This window comes from Anguilla anguilla, chromosome 16 (genome assembly GCF_013347855.1).
Source record: "Anguilla anguilla isolate fAngAng1 chromosome 16, fAngAng1.pri, whole genome shotgun sequence".
NCBI lineage: Eukaryota > Metazoa > Chordata > Actinopteri > Anguilliformes > Anguillidae > Anguilla > Anguilla anguilla.
The window spans coordinates 3,290,359-3,309,381 of record NC_049216.1 but is presented as its reverse complement, the minus strand read 5'-3'; the positions used below and the strand labels follow the sequence as shown (position 1 = coordinate 3,309,381).

General features: G+C 39.6%; 1 protein-coding gene across 1 annotated transcript in view; it reads right to left on the bottom strand.

Moving 5' to 3' along the window:
- The window catches only part of LOC118215094 (NACHT, LRR and PYD domains-containing protein 3-like), a gene marked incomplete at its 3' end in the record, with an annotated part of 75,499 nt that extends 57,644 nt beyond the window's left edge, over window positions 1–17,855 (bottom strand). The window contains exons 1-3 of the mRNA XM_035395530.1: window positions 17,511–17,855; window positions 4,918–6,401; window positions 4,454–4,761 (exon numbers count right to left, since the gene is read on the bottom strand). Of these exons, the coding sequence (XP_035251421.1) occupies window positions 4,454–4,761; window positions 4,918–6,401; window positions 17,511–17,841 (2,123 nt within the window). The remainder of the gene's footprint in view (window positions 1–4,453; window positions 4,762–4,917; window positions 6,402–17,510) is intronic.
- Window positions 17,856–19,023: the final 1,168 nt, after the last annotated feature.

Here is a 19,023-nt window from a genome sequence, read left to right as displayed (position 1 = left end):
AAGCAGAAAGACAAGGAAGTGATCTGTTCACATATAACCAGCTGTGTGTCCGTTCTTCTGGTGTTACATATGACCAGGTAGAGAAACAAGGTATTCCAAAGGTATGTGGGAACTCCTGTTAATGATACCTTTGAGTTTATTTTGTTGAGATTGTGATACATTTGATGGTGCTGCCCAAGGAGACACCATACAGGCTGTTCTGGGCTCTAGGAGACTTCAGAATCCCTGTACAGGTCAGGCTTTAGCCTGAGACAAGCCACATAATTAACCCAAGAACAGACACTGGGGGCAGAGGTCACTGTAACAGTTCCCTGAGAAGATCTCACTCTGACACCCATTATATCCTACAATTCTACCTCTACCTTTCTATTTTCACTCTATCTACAGGCACTGTGCTAGAGATTCTGGGTCAGCCTATAAGAGAATAAAGGAGAGACCAGGGTAATACTACTGGACTTTAAAGATGGTACATTTACTGCCTGCCCTAGTCTCCCAACTTAGTAACACAAACATTTCATTCATAACCAAACGTATCCCTCTCAAACCAAACTTAACATCATTTTAATCATGACATTGAAAAGAAGTGTTATCCTATCAAGTGGCTTAAAAGTAAAATATAAAAAGGGGTATAGATAAGTCTCTCCTTTGTTCTCTTCTAATCAGTAATTAATTATGCATAGACCAGGAAGAGAAGGGGAACCCCCCTCTTTCAAACACATGGCAGGGATTCAAACAACATTTGTTCTTATAATTAAAACTTACAATTAAAAGCAAGGAATGTTTTTTTCAATTTGGCAGTTACAGCAATAACTAGAACTAATTCACAAAACTGAATTTGTGAAGAAAAGGTGTGAAGTGCATTTACTAGTCCAAGTCCAAGTTAAGGACAAATGTTGATTGAATACAGGCTATGAAGTGCTGGCTTGTTAAGCAGACATGAGCCTTTGTTCTTGTCTCAGCTTTGTCTTTCTTCTCAGTTGTGCGTCTTTGGCTTTGATCAGTTTTAATGTGGGAGAGACAAGCTGTGTTTTGGTTTTGCCTTTCATTCATTTCTTTCATGATTATCTTTTACTTCCTTTCCAGGACTGTCTAATATTGTTTTTTTTCATGTAGTTGAGCCTGTGTTATTAAATTAGATGTTTAATTGGGCCCTATTTTCTCAGTCAAGGCACAACTGTCAAACACTAGCAGCAATGAAAGGCGCTGGTGAATTTGGGTATTTCAGTCATTTCTTAACTCCAGGCACTAGTGCAACTGCGGCACAGTTATAAAAGAGGTTCAATAAGAATAAAATGACTTGGTGTGGGTGGGTTTGGTTTCACTATTGCCAATCAGATCACCCCATGTATTTCCCTTTAGGAAACATAGCCAAATGCTAATGTCACCATGGCTGAAGAGCAAGCGTGTTGTGATCATCTCTACTGAAGGGAGGAGAGTTTTCTCTAGCATAACTAGAAGTCTGTACAACACTAAATTCCTAGGCCTTGCAGCAGGCCCCCTCTGTCTCCAGGCACTGAACCTCCCAAGGACAAGAAGAAGTTAAAAATATTGCATGCACGTGTGTGTGTGTGTGTGTCTGTGTGTGTGTCTGGTTTTCTTTAACTCTGTCTCTTATGTAAGCTCTGGAGAGCTTGGCTTTACTACTTATCCTCCCCCTGCCATCCTGCCATGGAGGAACCAGCTATGACACCATGCTGCCCAGGACTCTGAAAGCAACCGATCGATAAAGACCAAACTACTATATCTGATATAAAGCTTGTTTATGTAACACTGAAGACTAAGAGGTCACTGTGTGCTTATTCAGTATTCATGCTATATGACTAGACACAGCCAAACATCTACTTTGTTAAATCTTATTAATACAATATGCATATGTATTAACCATGTACCAATCAGAATTGTGTATGTTATTGTTAAAACACTTTTTGCTTATGAAAGCAGGGACTGGACTTATCATCTTGTTGTCTGTGCCAATCAGATGTAGAATTATGTATGTTATTGTTAAAACACTTTTTGTTTATGAAAGCAGGGAATGCCCCTGCTTTCTCCAGTTCAGGCTTATCCATGTTGCTGTGTGTAGGTTCCGGACTCTTTCTGCAGAAATAAACCCTATTTCTTACATCGCCGTGCTGGTTATTCTAAGGGGAGAATTTTCTCTGCTCAACCTTATGAACAATTACAATCATTATGAGGACCTCTACAAACCAATGAAGATTAAACTGAATAGTTTAGATTCATTATTTTGTTAATATTTAAACAAATAACAGTGTATTTTCTGTTCATATGCCAGTGCTAAGAGGTATAATAAATGGTTCTGCTCCCAAGAACAGTCCCGCAGGGAGAATATTCCCAGACTGGCCAGGAGCAGGGGAGACGGCCTCCAGTCGGCCTCTCCATCCTGCTGCTTCCGCTACGGTTTCAGCTAGGCAGGCATCGCGCTTGTGCACCAGAGGACAGGAATTAAGCATTTTGTCTGGATTTACTAGAGCTTTTTTGTTTCTTTGCTGTCAATTTTTGTTTCATACCACTATTTAAAATAAACAAAAAAATTATTTACTTCAACTAAGTGTTCATTCATCTTATCAAGTGCATGTGTGAAATGAATGACACTTAGTTGAAGTAAATAATTTTTTTGTTTATTTTAAATAGTGGTATGAAACAAATGTATGTACACTCACTAGTGAAACGGCTCCACAGGCAACCAGTCCCTGCTCTCTCATACACTCTGTGCACTGTAATATCTGTAGTGATTGTCACATGCGACTCTGCTTCACTCCATATGAAAGTCCTGTAATGTGTCCTCTGTGAGGGTCTATGTCACATCCATGGTGCACTGACTTTCTGAGGGCTGTACAGTAATGTACCACCCAATCCATCCAAAATTCTAAAATGCATTTTCAACATTCCATAGGTCCACTCAATCATTGACCTAGCCCAGCCAAACACATGATTAAAAGCAAGTTTCCAGTGCGTTCTGGGCTCATTGTAAACACTATCTGAGGGGTGTAAAGCCGGTCTCCCTCCTACCTCATTCAAGTAGCTTACACAATTAACTCCACGGCCTAAATAGCTGGCATTGGACTGCATAACTGAATACAGCTTTCCTTTAAAATAGTTCAACTGAAATAAACAAAATATTTCTTGTATCTGTGTTATGTGTGTATGGATTCACATGTGTGGCACAGTTATAATGCCAAAATAGCATGAGTTAAAACCGGGTATGGGTTGGTTTAACTGCAAACGCATTATTCAACACCAAACTAACACAGTGCCGAATGTTTCTATTGGCACATCCCTGATTGCACCAACAAACCCATGTTGACACAACCAGATTAACCACAGACCATAAAACGAATAACCCTGGTGAATCCGCCCCTTCCTCACCACCTACGCAACCCAGCTCCTGGTTCAAGCAATGGTCCTGTCCCGTCTGGACTACTGCAACTCGCTGCTGGCTGGTCTGCCAGCATCCACCATCAGACCCCTGCAGCTCATCCAGAATGCTGCAGCGCGTCTGGTCCACAACCTCCCCAGACATTCCCACGTCACCCCCCTGCTCACTGACCTCCACTGGCTGCCTGTTATTGCTCGCATCAAATTTAAGACCTTGGTGCTTGCATACCAGGCAGCTAAGGGGTCAGCACCAGGATACATCCAGAGGATCATCAGACCCTACACACCAGCCAGACCTCTCCGTTCTGCCACCTCTGGACGCTTGGCACCTCCCCCTCTTCATGTCTGTACTTCCCGCTCCCGTCTGCTGTCTGTCCTGGCCCCTCGCTGGTGGAATGACCTCCCCGTGGCGGTCAGAACAGCAGAGAATCTGACTACCTTCAAACACAGACTAAAGACTCATCTCTTCAGGCTGCACCTCTCCCCACCCCTCCCTAGCCTATAGTTTAGCTCACTGTACCTAGTTAGGCTAATACGATCACGTTAGTTTTTATTTGGCAGGATTGTTTTTGTCTGATTCTGATTAGGCAAATGTGATTTTAGTGCTAGTTTGTACTTGGCAGGATTGTTGTTTGTTTGCTGAACAGGTTACTCTACAGGGTTGGAGTCCTGATCTATGTGGTCACTTCTGGCACTACGATCTTTACTTCACTCTAGTGTGTTTCTTTTGCACCTCTGCACCTTCAACTAATGCACTTGTTGTACGTCGCTCTGGATAAGAGCGTCAGCTAAATGCCTGTAATGTAATGTAATGTAAATTAGTAAATAGTAATAGTGAATTAAATTAAATATATGATAAGTGATGAGGTTTTGCATTTGATGCTGCTAATGTTCTGGACATAAAACATCACATGAGGGCACGAGTTAAAACATCTTGACTCAGAAATCTTTTTTTAAAACCAAATTTTCACTTGCCTTTATTGCACTTTGTTCTTACTAGAAATTGAAAGTGGGAAAAGATGTGGTCAATCATCTACATTATTAATGACATAATACTCACATGGCCTTCCTGCAGTTCCTGACTACAGGTACCAGTCTCTGATGACCTGCTGCTGATGTGTTGTAGGTCTTCAAGTCAAACTCATCCAGGATCTCCTCTGACATCAGTAATACAAAGGCCAGAGCTGAACATTGGTCTGGTTCCAGCTTTTTATGAGAGAGTTTTCCTGATCTCAGGGAATTCTGGATTTCCTGCACTAGAGAGTTGTCATTCAGTTCATTGAGACAGTGGAACAGATTGATGATCCTCTCTGCTGATGACTCCTCTCTGAGCCTCTTCTTAATGTATTGGACTGTTTTCTCAATGCTCTGTGATCTGCTTTCTGTCTGTGTCCGTGGGTCTGGTACAGTTGATCTGCTTCCTATCTGTGCCTGTGCATCTGGTACAGGTGATCTGCTTCCTGTCTGTGCCTGTGCGTCTGGTACAGGTGATCTGCCTAATGCCTGTGTATGTGGTTCTGGTACAGGTGATCTGCTTCCTGTCTGTGTCAGTAGTCCTCCTAAGAGAGTCTGAATGGAGTCCAAGGAGAGGCCAAGAAGGAATCGGAGGAAAAGGTCCAGGTGTCCATTCTTACTCTCTAAGGCCTGATCCACTGCAGTCCTGTGTAACTCAGACAGCTGCACTCTGTCACTGTGAGGTTTTGATTCTTCTGCTCTGAGTACATTTCTGTTCTCATTTACACATGAATGAAACACAAACAAGGCAGCCAGATACTCCTGAATGCTCAGATGCACAAAGCAGTAGACCTTCTCCTGATACAACCCACACTTCTCTTTAAAGACCTCTGTGCACACCCCAGAGTACACTGAAGCTTCACTGACATCAATGCTACTCTCTCTCAGGTCCTCTTCATAGAATATCAAATTGCCATTTTCCAGCTGTTGAAAAGCCAGCTTCCCCAGTTTCAGGATGGTTTCTGTATCTGATGTTGAGATCTTCTTTGTGTCTATCTCATCAGTGCCATGATACTTCTGATACTTCACATCAGTCTGAATGAGCAGGAAGCATGTGTACATTTCAGTCAGTGTTTTGGGCAGATCTCGACTCTCTGCTTTGCCCAACATTGTCTCCAGAACAGTAGCAGAAATGCAGCAGAAGACTGGTATGTGACACATGATGTAGAGACTCCTGGATGACTTCATGTGTGAGATAATTCTGCTGGCCTGGTTCTGATCTCTGATTCTCTTCCTGAAGTAGTCCTCCTTCTGTGGGTCATTGAACCCTCGTACCTCTATCACCTGGTGGACGCACTTAGGAGGGATCTGATTGGCTGCTGCTGGTCGGGAGGTGATCCAGAGGAGAGCAGAGGGAAGCAGATTCCCCTTAATTATGTTGGTCAGCAGCACATCCACTGATGATGACTCTGTTATATCACAACAGATCTCATTGCTTTGGAAATCTAGAGGAAGTCGACACTCATCCAGACCATCAAAGATAAACAAAATTTTGACTTCATCACCTTCAACACTTTGGATCTCTTTCAGTTGTGGAAAGTAGTGCTGCAGAAGTTGCATTAGACTGAATGCTCTTTGCTTCTTCAAATTCAGATCTCGGAAAGGAAGAGTGAAGATGAAATCAATGTCCTGATTGGCTTTTCCTTCTGCCCAGTCCAGAATGAACTTCTGCACAGAGACAGTTTTCCCAATGCCAGCGATGCCCTTTGTAAGCACAGTTCTGGTGGGTTTATCTTGTCCAGGTAAGGGCTTAAAGATGTCATTGCAGAGGATTGCAGTCTCCTGTGTGGTTTGTCTCTTGGATGCTGTCTCAATCTGCCTGACCTCGTGTTCTTTATTGACCTCCCCACTTCCCCCTTCCGTGATGTAGAGCTCTGTATAGATCTCATTCAGGAGAGTTGGGTGACCCTGCTTTGCTAAACCTTCAAATATACATTCAAACTGCTTCTTCAGATGAGTTTTCAGTTCCTGCTGGGCTCTTTTTATGGATTTATCTGAAGAAAGGAAATATGATAAATGACTGTTTAAAATAAGATTAAAATGTCCCTTTCAATAACAGATATTAAGAAGAAAATATCTATAAAAATATTAAGGTCCACAGTTTTCACAGTATTTCACTAATACAGTATCACAGGGTTACATACTTCTATCAGTATGTTACACACCTCACACAGTAATACACGCCTATATCACAGTGTGTAACACACCCCTCACACAGTATTACATACATTCCATCCTTGCAATTGAATTTATTGCTGCACAAGCATCAGTTTCACTGTGAATGAACACAAATGGGTTTTTTTTTTTATTATGGTGAAAAGGAGAATGCACTTTTTCGATTCCGAGTTCCCAACTTACTCCCAGTGTGTGATGTCGTGTAGCTATCCCTCCAACAAGAGTGACTAGCTACACGGAAGAGGGAAGCTAATTTTTGGAATCATATTAAAGAAAACTGCTGTTATTTTCTGGCAAGTTAACGATTTATATGTTGCTATTTGATTATAGCTGAAGCATTTCTGACATTGAACATGAAAAATGAACTGTAAAAATATGTTTTCTGAAAAATCGCCAAAACGGGATTGACCACGGTCTTACCCAGGTTTTACATTGACTTACAATATGACAAGAGAGTTAGGGATCGGATCCATGAAAATACTTAAATGGTGACTACGCTGACCACTATCCTAAAGTATGGTACCCGATACCAGGCCACTATTAGCTGGGGCTTTATTTTTCCCATGTAGCATCCAAATGATATCTCAAAGCCACAGAGCTAAGCGTTTCTCTAAAGATGGCCAGTCACCCCGAAATACAACGCAGTGTGACATCAAGTACAATTTCTCAATGCAGAATGACGGAAGCTGTCTCTGAGGAAAAAACATAGATAAAAAGTTACAATCTGCTGCCTCCTACTGTCGGAACCCCGCAAGTAGCCTATTTCTCTCTGGCTGGCAGAACCTCTGCCGTAGAGGCAAACGCATCAAATGAAACCCTAAATCACTGTATTGAAAATACAGGTGCCAGACCAGCTAACATTAAATGTAGGTTAATAAGACATAGGAAAAATGATTTCATGAATCAAAACATAGTACCCATTCTTACTCTTACAAACTGCATAAACCCCACCACCCCTACCTAAGGGACAGTGAAGTCAATTAAACTGAAAAAATGCTTTTATGATTAAAAAAATGTTTCTCATCTTCATTATTAACTACTGTATTCAATGAACCCCTAATGAAAAAAAAAAAAAACTACATAATGCTAGCCTAAAATGTTTTGATGTTTTTTTGTTTGTTAATATTTTTTCTTTCCTCTTTAGCTGTTTTATTTGCATAAGCTTAGGTAAAGAAAAGAAAAAACCGAAAAGCTTCCAAGGGTGTAATACATCTTCAGCCATTATGCTTTATTGAAACTTCCACAAGTTTTATTTTGTAAAGACAAGCTCCTGCACATGACCTGGGGGCAGTCTGCGTTGGGGAGACACAACATCCCTTGCTATACTGAAAGTTGCTTGAAACACTCGTTGGGGGGCAGGTCAGATATTTTAGAGTCACATGAGCCAGTGCTGGGTGTGTCATTAGCCAACAACCTGTAATAATTTAACTCTAGTAAGGCCTCGTTGTTTTACTGCGTACTACCGCTTACAAAACCGTGCACTGCAAAACTATTTTCTTGACGTAAAGTACACAACTGAATCAATTTTAACATTTGTATTTCTAACTTTTAGCGGTTTTGTTATATAGGCTAAGGGAAAATGTATTGAGGCATATTACAGGAACATTGAGAAAAGCGCTAAAATGTGCATGACAAAATGCAAAACAGAAAAAGTAGTTAAAGAAATGCAAAGTGCAATATGCACCATCACTCTCCTCTTATCAATTCCTCAGAGAACGCGCAGCTTTGGTGGTTTGCTGGAACCGCACACACACAAATCAGATATATTTCACTCAGTTGTCATGTAGCTATTCTATTCCGTTTATTCAAAGTCTCAGTTTCAGAGAAAACACAAAAATATATTGATGGCGTTACCTCCATCGAGTTCTAAGCCTATCATTTATATAACTAGAGCGTCCGCAATTGTTCATCCCCACCCTAAAGGCTTTATCAACTTCATCACAGTTGCAGTGAATGAATTCTACATGATTTTATGTGTGAAAGTACTTTCAACAGCACTTTATTTAAAAATTCTTCTCAAAGTAAAGGTCATTCAGTTGTTCAATAGGGTGCAGAGTAGACAGCGACACGTTTGCACCTGGGTCAAAGCACCTGTTGTTGTCTCTTGTCTAGCGGGGGGCTTTGTGAAGAAAATGGTACAGACTGCCTGTATTTCTGTACTGAGTTGATTTTTATTTTATTTAAAATACACAGTTATTTAACCACAAATATTTAGGAAAGTCATGGAAGGAGGATGATATAGGCATTTATGTTATAGGCGCTGGAGTAATTTTAATGCCCAATGCATGATTGACACGCTCTGGTCTATCTAGTGGAAATTCTCACTGCAGGTGTGTGTGTGTGTCTAACTGAGAAACTTGGTGCTGACTTGAGAAAATTACATTAAAAAAAAATAGATCCGAATCTGAATAATATAGGCCAAATTCGAGAGGAGAAAACATTCGGGGAGAACGCATTATTCGAGTGTTGCCAAATGTGCTATTTGTATTCGGCACCATCCCTAAGTGACGTTGAATGAGGGTTCATTATTGGGGCACGAATGGCAGGAGCATCAGTCTCAAAGACTGCTCAACTGCCTAGTGTTTCAATAGGAACAGTGACCAAAGTGATATCTGCAATTAGATCCATGGGAAAGACATCAGTAAATAGGGTCAGAAATTGTGGTCGAAAGCACACATTTGATGACTGTGATGATTGTGCATTAGTGCGTAAGGAAAAACAGAAGAGCAACTCTTCCTCAGGTGACTGAGAATGTCAATGCAGGATGTGATCACACTGCCAGCAAGAACAGGTCGTCAACAACTACATAGAGAGGGATATTATAGTAGGGCTACAGTGCACAAACCCTAAATGCCCATTTGAGAGTTCTGTGGTGCAAAACCCATTGGCACTGGTCTACAGAGATGCAGAAAAAAGTGATATGGTAAGAAGAGTCATCCTTCACCATATTCTTGACAAGTGGGCGAGTGCATGTGTGGCATACACCAAGAGAACGGTACAGGCCTGAATGCTTGACCCCTACAGTGAGGGGGTCTGGTGGCTCTGTTATGCTGTGGGGGGTTGGTCCACTTGTCCCCTTAAAAGGAAGGATCACTGCAAATCAATACAAAGTTAATGTGAGTGATAAGCGTTATCCTACGATGAAACATTTTTATCCTGATGGGAGTGGTCTCTTCCAGGAGGACAATGCCCCCATCCACAATGACACGAGGGGTCACTGAATGGTTGATGAACATGAAAATGATGTGAATCATATGATATGGCCATTGCAGTCACCAGATCTCAACCCAATTGAACACCTATTGGTGATTTTGGACTGATGTGTTAGACAGCGCTCTCCACCACCATCATCAAAAATGAGGGAATATTTTTGGAAGAATGGTGTTCCAGATACTTGTAGAATTTATGCCAAGGCACACTGAAGCTGTTCTGTCGGCTCGTGGCTGCCCACCTAACTAAGAGACTTCATGTTGGTTTTTCCTTTAATTTGTGCCCGTCTGTATATACACACATACAAATATATGTGTATATATATTAGAGCCCGACCGATATATCGGCCATTATTTGATGTTTTTGACGACAACGGGATCGGCAGTTATGCAGCCGATGTGTCCCGATTTTTAAATAAGTATAATAAACAAAAAAAACATTGATTATTTATCTGTACTTATTTATCTGTTCGAACGTTGTAATTGCTGTTTACTAGAATTATCCAGTAGAGGGAGCTCTAATACAAGTGTGAACTGCAGCAGCTGACGCGCTACTTCTGTAATAAGACGTTTGTCACTCGTGCCTCATCCAATATTCTCCACTGCAAGACTTGTCTGCACAGATTCGATTGCTGCAATAAAGGTATGTATATTTAGTGAAAGTCTTTAATTAAATGCGTTTATACGACCACTATGTTTATCAATCCTCATTATCAAGCGAGCGAGCTAGCTAACATATTTGGTTCACTTTAGCAAGCTAGCTGGCTAGCAAGCCTTTATGAAGTGGCAGTGAGCACATAAGCAGCGTAGGATCTACATTTCCAGAGGACATCGCTGTATTCTCAAATAAATAACCAGCCAAAAGAAAATAGTGATTGAATGCATCACACATTTGTTTTTTATCTGAGATAATGATATTAGCTATTATATGATGCTGTGTCAATAGCCAACGCGTTATTGCAAGCGAGCGTGTCATCTAGTCACGCGTCATCGTAGCAAGCTAACCAGACAGTAAAAACGCCAATAAAACACTTCTAACGTGGATCATTTTAAGCCATGTTATCTAGCTTTGTCGTGATAACATGAGAGAAGGGTTGCTCTTGGAGAAGTGAATCAACCAACAGTTAGCGTGGGTAACCTGCACGAAAGCGCATTGTAGTTTTTTTTTTTTTACCACCGAATTCTTATGGACAAGCCTCACGTTACGCATTTCATCCAGTCAATTTAGTTTCATCTAACGTTACACCTGATTCACTCATTAGCTCCGCTAGATAAAGTCTTACTCTTTGAGATCATGTAGTAGGAATAAAATAAGAAAACATAATTAATTTATTGAGAATAGATACTAAGAAATAATAACAACAAATTAATAACAACAACAACAATAATAATATTCATAAAAAAAACATGTTTGAAACTGGAACACTTTTTTTTTTTTTTAATTTTTTTATAGATGGCTGGAAAAGAAAGGAGTAAAAGCAACGTGTGGAGTTATTTTGAATTCACACCACTTGAAGATGGTGTTAATATATACATTTAATTTAATATATTCTTTTACATTTTTTATCTATCAAAAATTTGTGTGTTTATTTTTATTTATTTGTTTGCTTATAAGTTAAATGTTCTCAAATATAGAAACTTTGATAAAATCTAAGTTTTTCAAATTGATTTGAAAACGTTGCACTTTTTGGCAAAATATCGGTCAACATTGGTAATCGGTGGGCTAGGACTCTCCAAAATCGGGATCGGCATCGGACCCAAATATCTGGCATCGGTCGGGCTCTAAAATACATACTATATATATATATATATATATATATATATATAATATCTGCTATTGGGGTTGCCTAACTGCTCTGCCACAGGTGAATTCATCTTTTATCATTATCTATATATATATATATATATATATACATATATTACGATATGTAGTTTTTAGATTATGGCCTTAGAGAGGGAAACGGTGAATAAGAATGTGGCCTGGCCTCCCCATCACAAGCATCAAAGCAAATGTGATTGGGGCAATTCAAAATACACTGATACCCTAATCCAGGCAGACAACCTATGGGTCTCACCCCTGCATAGCTACGTGCCTAATAATTCCCCTTCCCATGTCCTCTTTAAGTTTCAATGCAATCTTTAGGTAGGCCAGTCCTTTTTATGAGTCTGACCCCGCTTCCCTTCTCTCCTACACCTCAACTCGGCATCACCCAATCAGGGCAAACATCCTCAAGCCATGCTGGGTAAGGCATCTAAGATAGCCACAGGAAAAAGTCGTTTTGTTTTGGAGCATTGAAGAAGAGTTTTTTTCTTTTTATTTTTGTGGTGGTTCCTTGGTTGTGTGTTTTTAGCTGGTTTCCTTTCATCCTGTGGTGCTTAAACTGGAAGTGGGTAACACTTTGGCAAGGTCTGGCTTATCTGTCTCTCGCTCTATTTTTTGGTATTTCATAATCAATTGTTTAATGTTTTGTTGTATGTCTTCTGTTTTGTAATGTAGAAGCAGTGAGCCTGCATTAAAAGAATGTATGATTTCAATGCATTAATCTATTTGACTGCTTTGTAGTAAATTCAATTATTTAATCTTAAAACCTAATATCGAGCTTCTTTTGACTTGTTAGTTGATTCCACCAGTTTTCTGTAGACTGACCTATCAATGAATTCGGCGATTTAATTTATAATTCTCATTTTCAATAATAATTATTCAATTAAATCACATGAAATATATTTTACATGTCGGTTAAGTGAGGGGTTCTAGCATGCAATATCACTCAATTCAGTATTCAGAGTGCTGAACATTTTAACAAGGGCATTGACTGTTGGAACTGCTGGATTCAGAAAATAAAAATATTCTTAATTAATCCTTACTTGTCCCACAATATATTTCAATGTTTATATATATATATATATATATATATATATATATATATTCATTTTTTAAATATATATATATATATACTGTACCAATCTGCTAGTGAGGTAGCCTAACTGCTCTGCTACAGGTGAATTCATCTTTAGCACAGTGGTTAGTGCAGCTACCTCTCACCCGGCAGACCAGAGTTTGTCACAATATTTTATCCCAGGTTCAGAGGTCACAGTATTTTATCCCAGGTTCAGAGGTCACAGTATTTTATCCCAGGTTCAGAGGTCACAACAGTGCAGGAGAAAAAATTCACTGTGTTCTATAAATGCAGATATTGGTCTGACATTTGTGCTGTTTATTGATCATTGGGATGGCAGGTATGCCATCCCGCCAAGTTACGCCTTGGCGGGGGCATGCCCCATACCTATACAGCACCAAGAGTTTGGCACTTTTCAGGGTTCCCCACAGAAATAACCACAACAGCCACAGACACTCAGCCCTTAAAAACATTAAATTCTGTACAATCTGACCCCATTTCAACAGACAGATTTTATAAACAACTTCACATGTCCACACAATAAAGCCCCAAACTAAAGGGATTTTGCATTTTCTCCTTCTTCTCTTTCTTCTTCTTCTTCTTCTTCTACTTCTCATTCTTATTTTTCCTGCCGCCTATCCCACTAACAACATGTCTCCCCATTGGACATTTTACCGACATCAGCCAAATCCTCATTCTCACGACCCAATCAAAAGCTCGCATACACACGCAAAATACCCATACCTTTTTACTCTGAAACATTTCCAGTTTAAACAGCTAATCTGCCTGTGGCCTAGTGGGTAAGGTCACAGTCCTGGGAACATGGGGTCGTAGGTTGAAGCCCAGATAGGGACACGTTTTTTTAACCTGCTTTTACCCTCACTAATAATTCTCTACTACTTCTCAATTATTGCTTTTGCACCATATCTACCCGCCGTTCACCGGACGTATACACTGCATTATGACCTACCGTCTGCACGTTCAGTTATTAACCGGCTACAATATTGCAAAGCCATATGGATTCAACGGGAGCTCTTCTGTGCTTACTGGCCTGTGTTCTTCTTTAAAACCACGGACAGGTTTGCTAATGACATTTCACGCATTGCATAGCTATGTCATAGTGCTGCACTAACAAAGTCACAGACTGGTAAACCTCCGGTTGAAGGATTGAATCCCGCCTCGCTCTCAGGCAGATAATTTCCTCTTTTACACGAACGTTTTCTTACGCTTTTATATTTTCTTTAACAAAACTCACTCACGGCCACCCATATGCATTTCATGACGGCAAACGTATTCCTTTTATTAAAAAGTTACACCAGTTCACCACTGTGCCATTTCTACTAACTACATTTCTTCACTTGGTTACCGTAGAAAACCTTCTTATCAGCAAATGCCACGTTTCTACATTCATGTTACCTCGCCCTGTTCTCTATCTAGCCACATACAAACAATTACTACGTATGTACGTTCTGCAATTCCCCATTAAAACATTACATTTAAAATCATGACTCACTCATAAGTATAACTACTAGTACTGAACATAAGAAAAGCACATCAGTGCAATAGATTTCACACGTTACTTAAAGGAGTAACATAGTGGTTGAACGTGACACTTCCCAGTTGTCTTTAGGCAACAACAAAACAAATGTGCATAATTTTTTTATTATTCAGTCATTTCAATGTACTTTAAAACGTATTTTTCTAAGCCTAAATTTCCCACAATAAAAGTTCACCCGAACCATCTGGGCGTGGTAATGAGAACTGTCAGTTAGCTATGATTGACAGACCGTGCCCCGTTACCATAACTACCCCCATGATACTCACTCTTTTTGGGAGGCTGAATTTTCACAAGCTAGCTAGCTTAGTAGTATATCAAGTATCGATAGATAGCTAAGGTAAGGACGTTGACTTATATCCAATTATAATTTTTGCTATCTAGCTAGCCAAGTTAAGATAAAAGCACAACTATAATGTCCTCATAAAAGCAAACTAGCTAGCTAACGTTATCGATAACATTGCCTTATGAAAGCAAACTACCTAGCTAGCTAACGTTAGCTAGCTAGCTAAATGAATATAACCAGAAATAATCTAATAGTCCACAAAAGGCACTCTAATTTAAGTGAACCTAACGTTAAGTCAAATATTTGAGAATATCTCGAGTTATCCACGGGTTTACGGGGCGTGGAAAGGGGAGTGGTTACTGTATTTGTGACGCACAAAGTTGACAACTTTCTCAACCGGTTGAAAATAGGACGATAAATTTAAAACGCATATTTCTCCAAAAATACAGAACGGACATATTTAATACTTTGCTCATTGTGTTTCTTCAATGCCTCTTGTGCAAATAGCACATAAAACCGAGAAAGTGTGAAAATCACCATGGTACTCCTTTAACCCTCCACTTTAACAGTTGATGCTTTACACCGACTATTATATATACCGTTCTGTAAGGAAACTAAGCTCGCTCATGGTCACTTTATTTACTCCGCACTATGGTCTGTGATCATGTCAACCTTCACCTACATGCCCATTCTGCTAAAAACATATTGTATCAACTACTAAGATTGATTGAATAGGCGTGTATATGTCCAATTTGTATTGGTATGTATGTATTTCGCCACCCAGCCTTTCTGTTGCGTGAATGATAGTATGTTTCTTAGTATAACTGTGTGTTCGTAAATGTGAATGTAACATTCTGCGAGGGAAATGCCCCCATGGGGATAAAGAAGTTCTCTATGTATGTATGTACAAATATGTATTTTACATGCAGTATTTATTGTGCGTAGCAAATATACTATAACTTGTACATGTACTCAAATTCAGTTCAGAAGAAAGTATAAACATGTTTTCTGGAGAAATATGCTTCCTGTAGTTACTCAGCAGCAGTTTTGTACATTAATTTCAATGTGTTCCATGAGGCAATTTGAAATATTTGACTCTTTGATCTGACACAAAGTTTGCATGACATTGTAAAATGGTAAGATTACAAAACACAGGGCCAAGTGACTTGAAAGAATTGAGGAAATATTGGGTAGCATTGCTTTGAAATACATCTTATGTAATTTCGGTGAGGCAAGATAGCCTATATTGTTTGTAGTACCGTAACGTGGCATCATTTTGATAAATACTTCTGAGTAACTTGGCATTTTTGTACGTTGAAAACGTGTTTTTTATGAGATAATATTTACACAGCCAGTGTTCACAAAGAGAAAGTACTTCGGGTGAAAAGTTGAAAACGAGATATCTTAAAAAATCTAACGAGAGAGGGATAATGCATTTGATTTGCTTTCTGGGCGTGTCATCATTGTTCTGTGGCCAATTAAAACTCTGGAATATAAAAAATAAATAAATGGTACTGTGCACAGCAAAAAAAGGCTAGTAGTGCTGCCGTGTTGTCATCGTGTTGTTGGAAGTTAATTCCGAATTAGTTTGTGATACTGTACGTTACATCCTCTACAACAAGCCGTCAATGGTAAGCTAGGATTATATAGCTACGTTTTTCATGGCCGCTGTGGCAATGTTACTGCAAAGTAGTCACTAAATGTGCTGCCTGATAGATGGGGGGACTCTTAAGGATTTCCACTAGCCCAAGTGAAATGTTACTATCCCTGTTTTTAAATTCATAACATGTTTACTATTAAGCCACCCCAGATTCAAAACGTGCACATTCATTCTTGTTCTATGAATTGTAAAATGTCCAACAATAATATTACTCATAAAATAACAAAATGTATTCATACAGTAAAGATCAAGGCTACATTGAGAAAACAATCGAGTGAAAGTGTTGGTCCAACAAGTTAAAAAGCAGCAGCAGTATATAGGCTACATGAGGCAGCATATGCAAAAAAAAGTTTGATTTATTTGGATTAAAAATTCATACCTAGAATTAGCTCGAAGGAGCGCTGGAGTGGGCCTAGCAAACGTGGAAAATGTATTCCTAAAAACCTAGATAGGTTGGCCTAGACACTTTTTCACAGGCCAGCCCAATAATTTATTTCTGCTGACACCACTGTAGCTTGCTCATGAGTAAATAAAACAGAAATCACTTCAATGGTTATCTATTATTTTTTCTATTATCATATAGGCTGTGTGGCAGAAATACATTTTGATCAGAATGCCAAACCATAATTTGTAGCTTAATTCATCCTGTTTCTGATAATAAAATTATGAACACCAAATATTTATTTTTGCCATTTAGCACGACGAATGCAGATTTTTCCCAGCTGAACTTGTGGATCTCTCACTTGATGTCAGGAGGAGAGGACAGATATTTTGCTATTTCCCACACTGCAGACGCAGTACAAATGTGCATCCCACGACGAAGGAGGATAAAGAGGTCGTCATATTCTCGGTTTGCACATCTGCAGGCGCACAAGTTGCAGGGTCATGCTTTTGCTTTTGGAAAGAGCTTCTTTACAGCATGAGACACCCGGAGGCCCTCATAATCTAATACGTTTATACTGATTGCTGAGTTTGATCCCTGGATACAAACTCAGGGCAGACTGTCTAATGGGACAATGGTCTAGTTGCTGGTTTTTGAGCACAAGATTCTGCCTTTAAACCCCCCTCAGGAACATTTAATCTTGTTCATTTGCTTGTCATTGTAACCACAGCTTGAGGCAATATTTTAATAAATTTAAATGTAAAATAAATACATGTTATTTTTGGCCTTTTATATAAAGTATGTAATATTGTCAATGTAAAACAGTATTATGAAAGTGTAGATTCTGTAAATCAGAACATTGATCACTGTTACATTTGCTATCTAAGCTCATTTCCAAATTCTAATTGACACACAGTAGCAATGAGAGAAAGCTCTTACTGCGCTCATCTCTTTCCAGTGAATCAGCGAGATCCTTCTGCTTCATGTTCCTCAAGATGTCGAGTGTGATCTTCGGAGACCTCTCACTGCCACAGGTCTCCAGCATCTTCTCAACCATGTACAGGGCCTCAGGATCCTCCTGCTGTCTCTCAATGCATTCTGGGTACTCACCAACTTCATGACTGTCAAACAATTCATTAATAAACTTCATAAACTTATCCAGCCAAGTAGGATCTTCAGGCAGACTCTGATCTTCAAGACAGCATTCAGGGCAATCCTGACTCATATGGCTCTGGAACATTTTCAGCTTTTCATCCTTCCTCAGCTTCATCAGAGTGCGCAGGGGAGACTGAAACAAACACATGAAGAGGTGTGCTGTATCAGTGTGAAATAAACACATGAAGAGGTGTGCTGTATCAGTGTGAAATAAACAAATGAAGAGGTGTGCTGTATCAGTGTGAAATAAACACATGAAGAGGTGTGCTGTATCAGTGTGAAATAAACACATGAAGAGGTGTGCTGTATCAGTGTGAAATAAACACATGAAGAGGTGTGTTGTAACAGTGTGTGAAATAAACACATGAAGAGGTGTGCTGTATCAGTGTGAAATAAACACATGAAGAGGTGTGCTGTATCTGTGTGAAATAAACACATGAAGAGGTGTGCTGTATCAGAGTGAAATAAACACATGGAGAGGTGTGCTGTATCAGTGTGAAATAAACACATGAAGAGGTGTGCTGTATCAGTGTGAAATAAACACATGAAGAGGTGTGCTGTATCAGTGTGAAATAAACACATGAAGAGGTGTGCTGTATCAGTGTGAAATAAACACATGAAGAGGTGTGCTGTATCAGAGTGAAATAAACACATGAAGAGGTGTGCTGTATCAGTGTGAAATAAACACATGAAGAGGTGATCTGTATCAGTGTGAAATAAACACATGAAGAGGTGTGCTGTATCAGTGTGAAATAAACACATGAAGAGGTGTGCTGTATCTGTGTGAAATAAACACATGAAGAGGTGTGCTGTATCAGTGTGAAATAAACACATGAAGAGGTGTGCTGTATCAGTGAGAAATAAACACATGAAGAGGTGTGCTGCATCAATAATAAATGAACACATGACAAATAAAATGGGCCATAATACATGCAAACAGTAACATTGAAGTTTTGCGATGCTACATGTAAGGATAGAAATGTATTTGCAAATTATCCTGGATAAAGATATGACTCCTTTATATTGACCAACTCTGTCATTCCTGCAGTCTTCTAGGGGAATCCCCCTCCTGGAGGGGTGGCTGTTAGGGGACAATGGCTATCCTTTAAAGACACGGTTGAAGATATTATGTCTGTGAATAGTCATTCAATCGAAAACTCACAGAAGCACTGTAGCCCAATAGAGAGGACGTTTGGAATGCTGAAAATGCACTTCAGATGTTTGCATAAGTCAGGTGGAACTTTACAATACAGCCCACAGAAGGCCTGAATATTCTTTGTGGTGTGTTGTGTGTTGC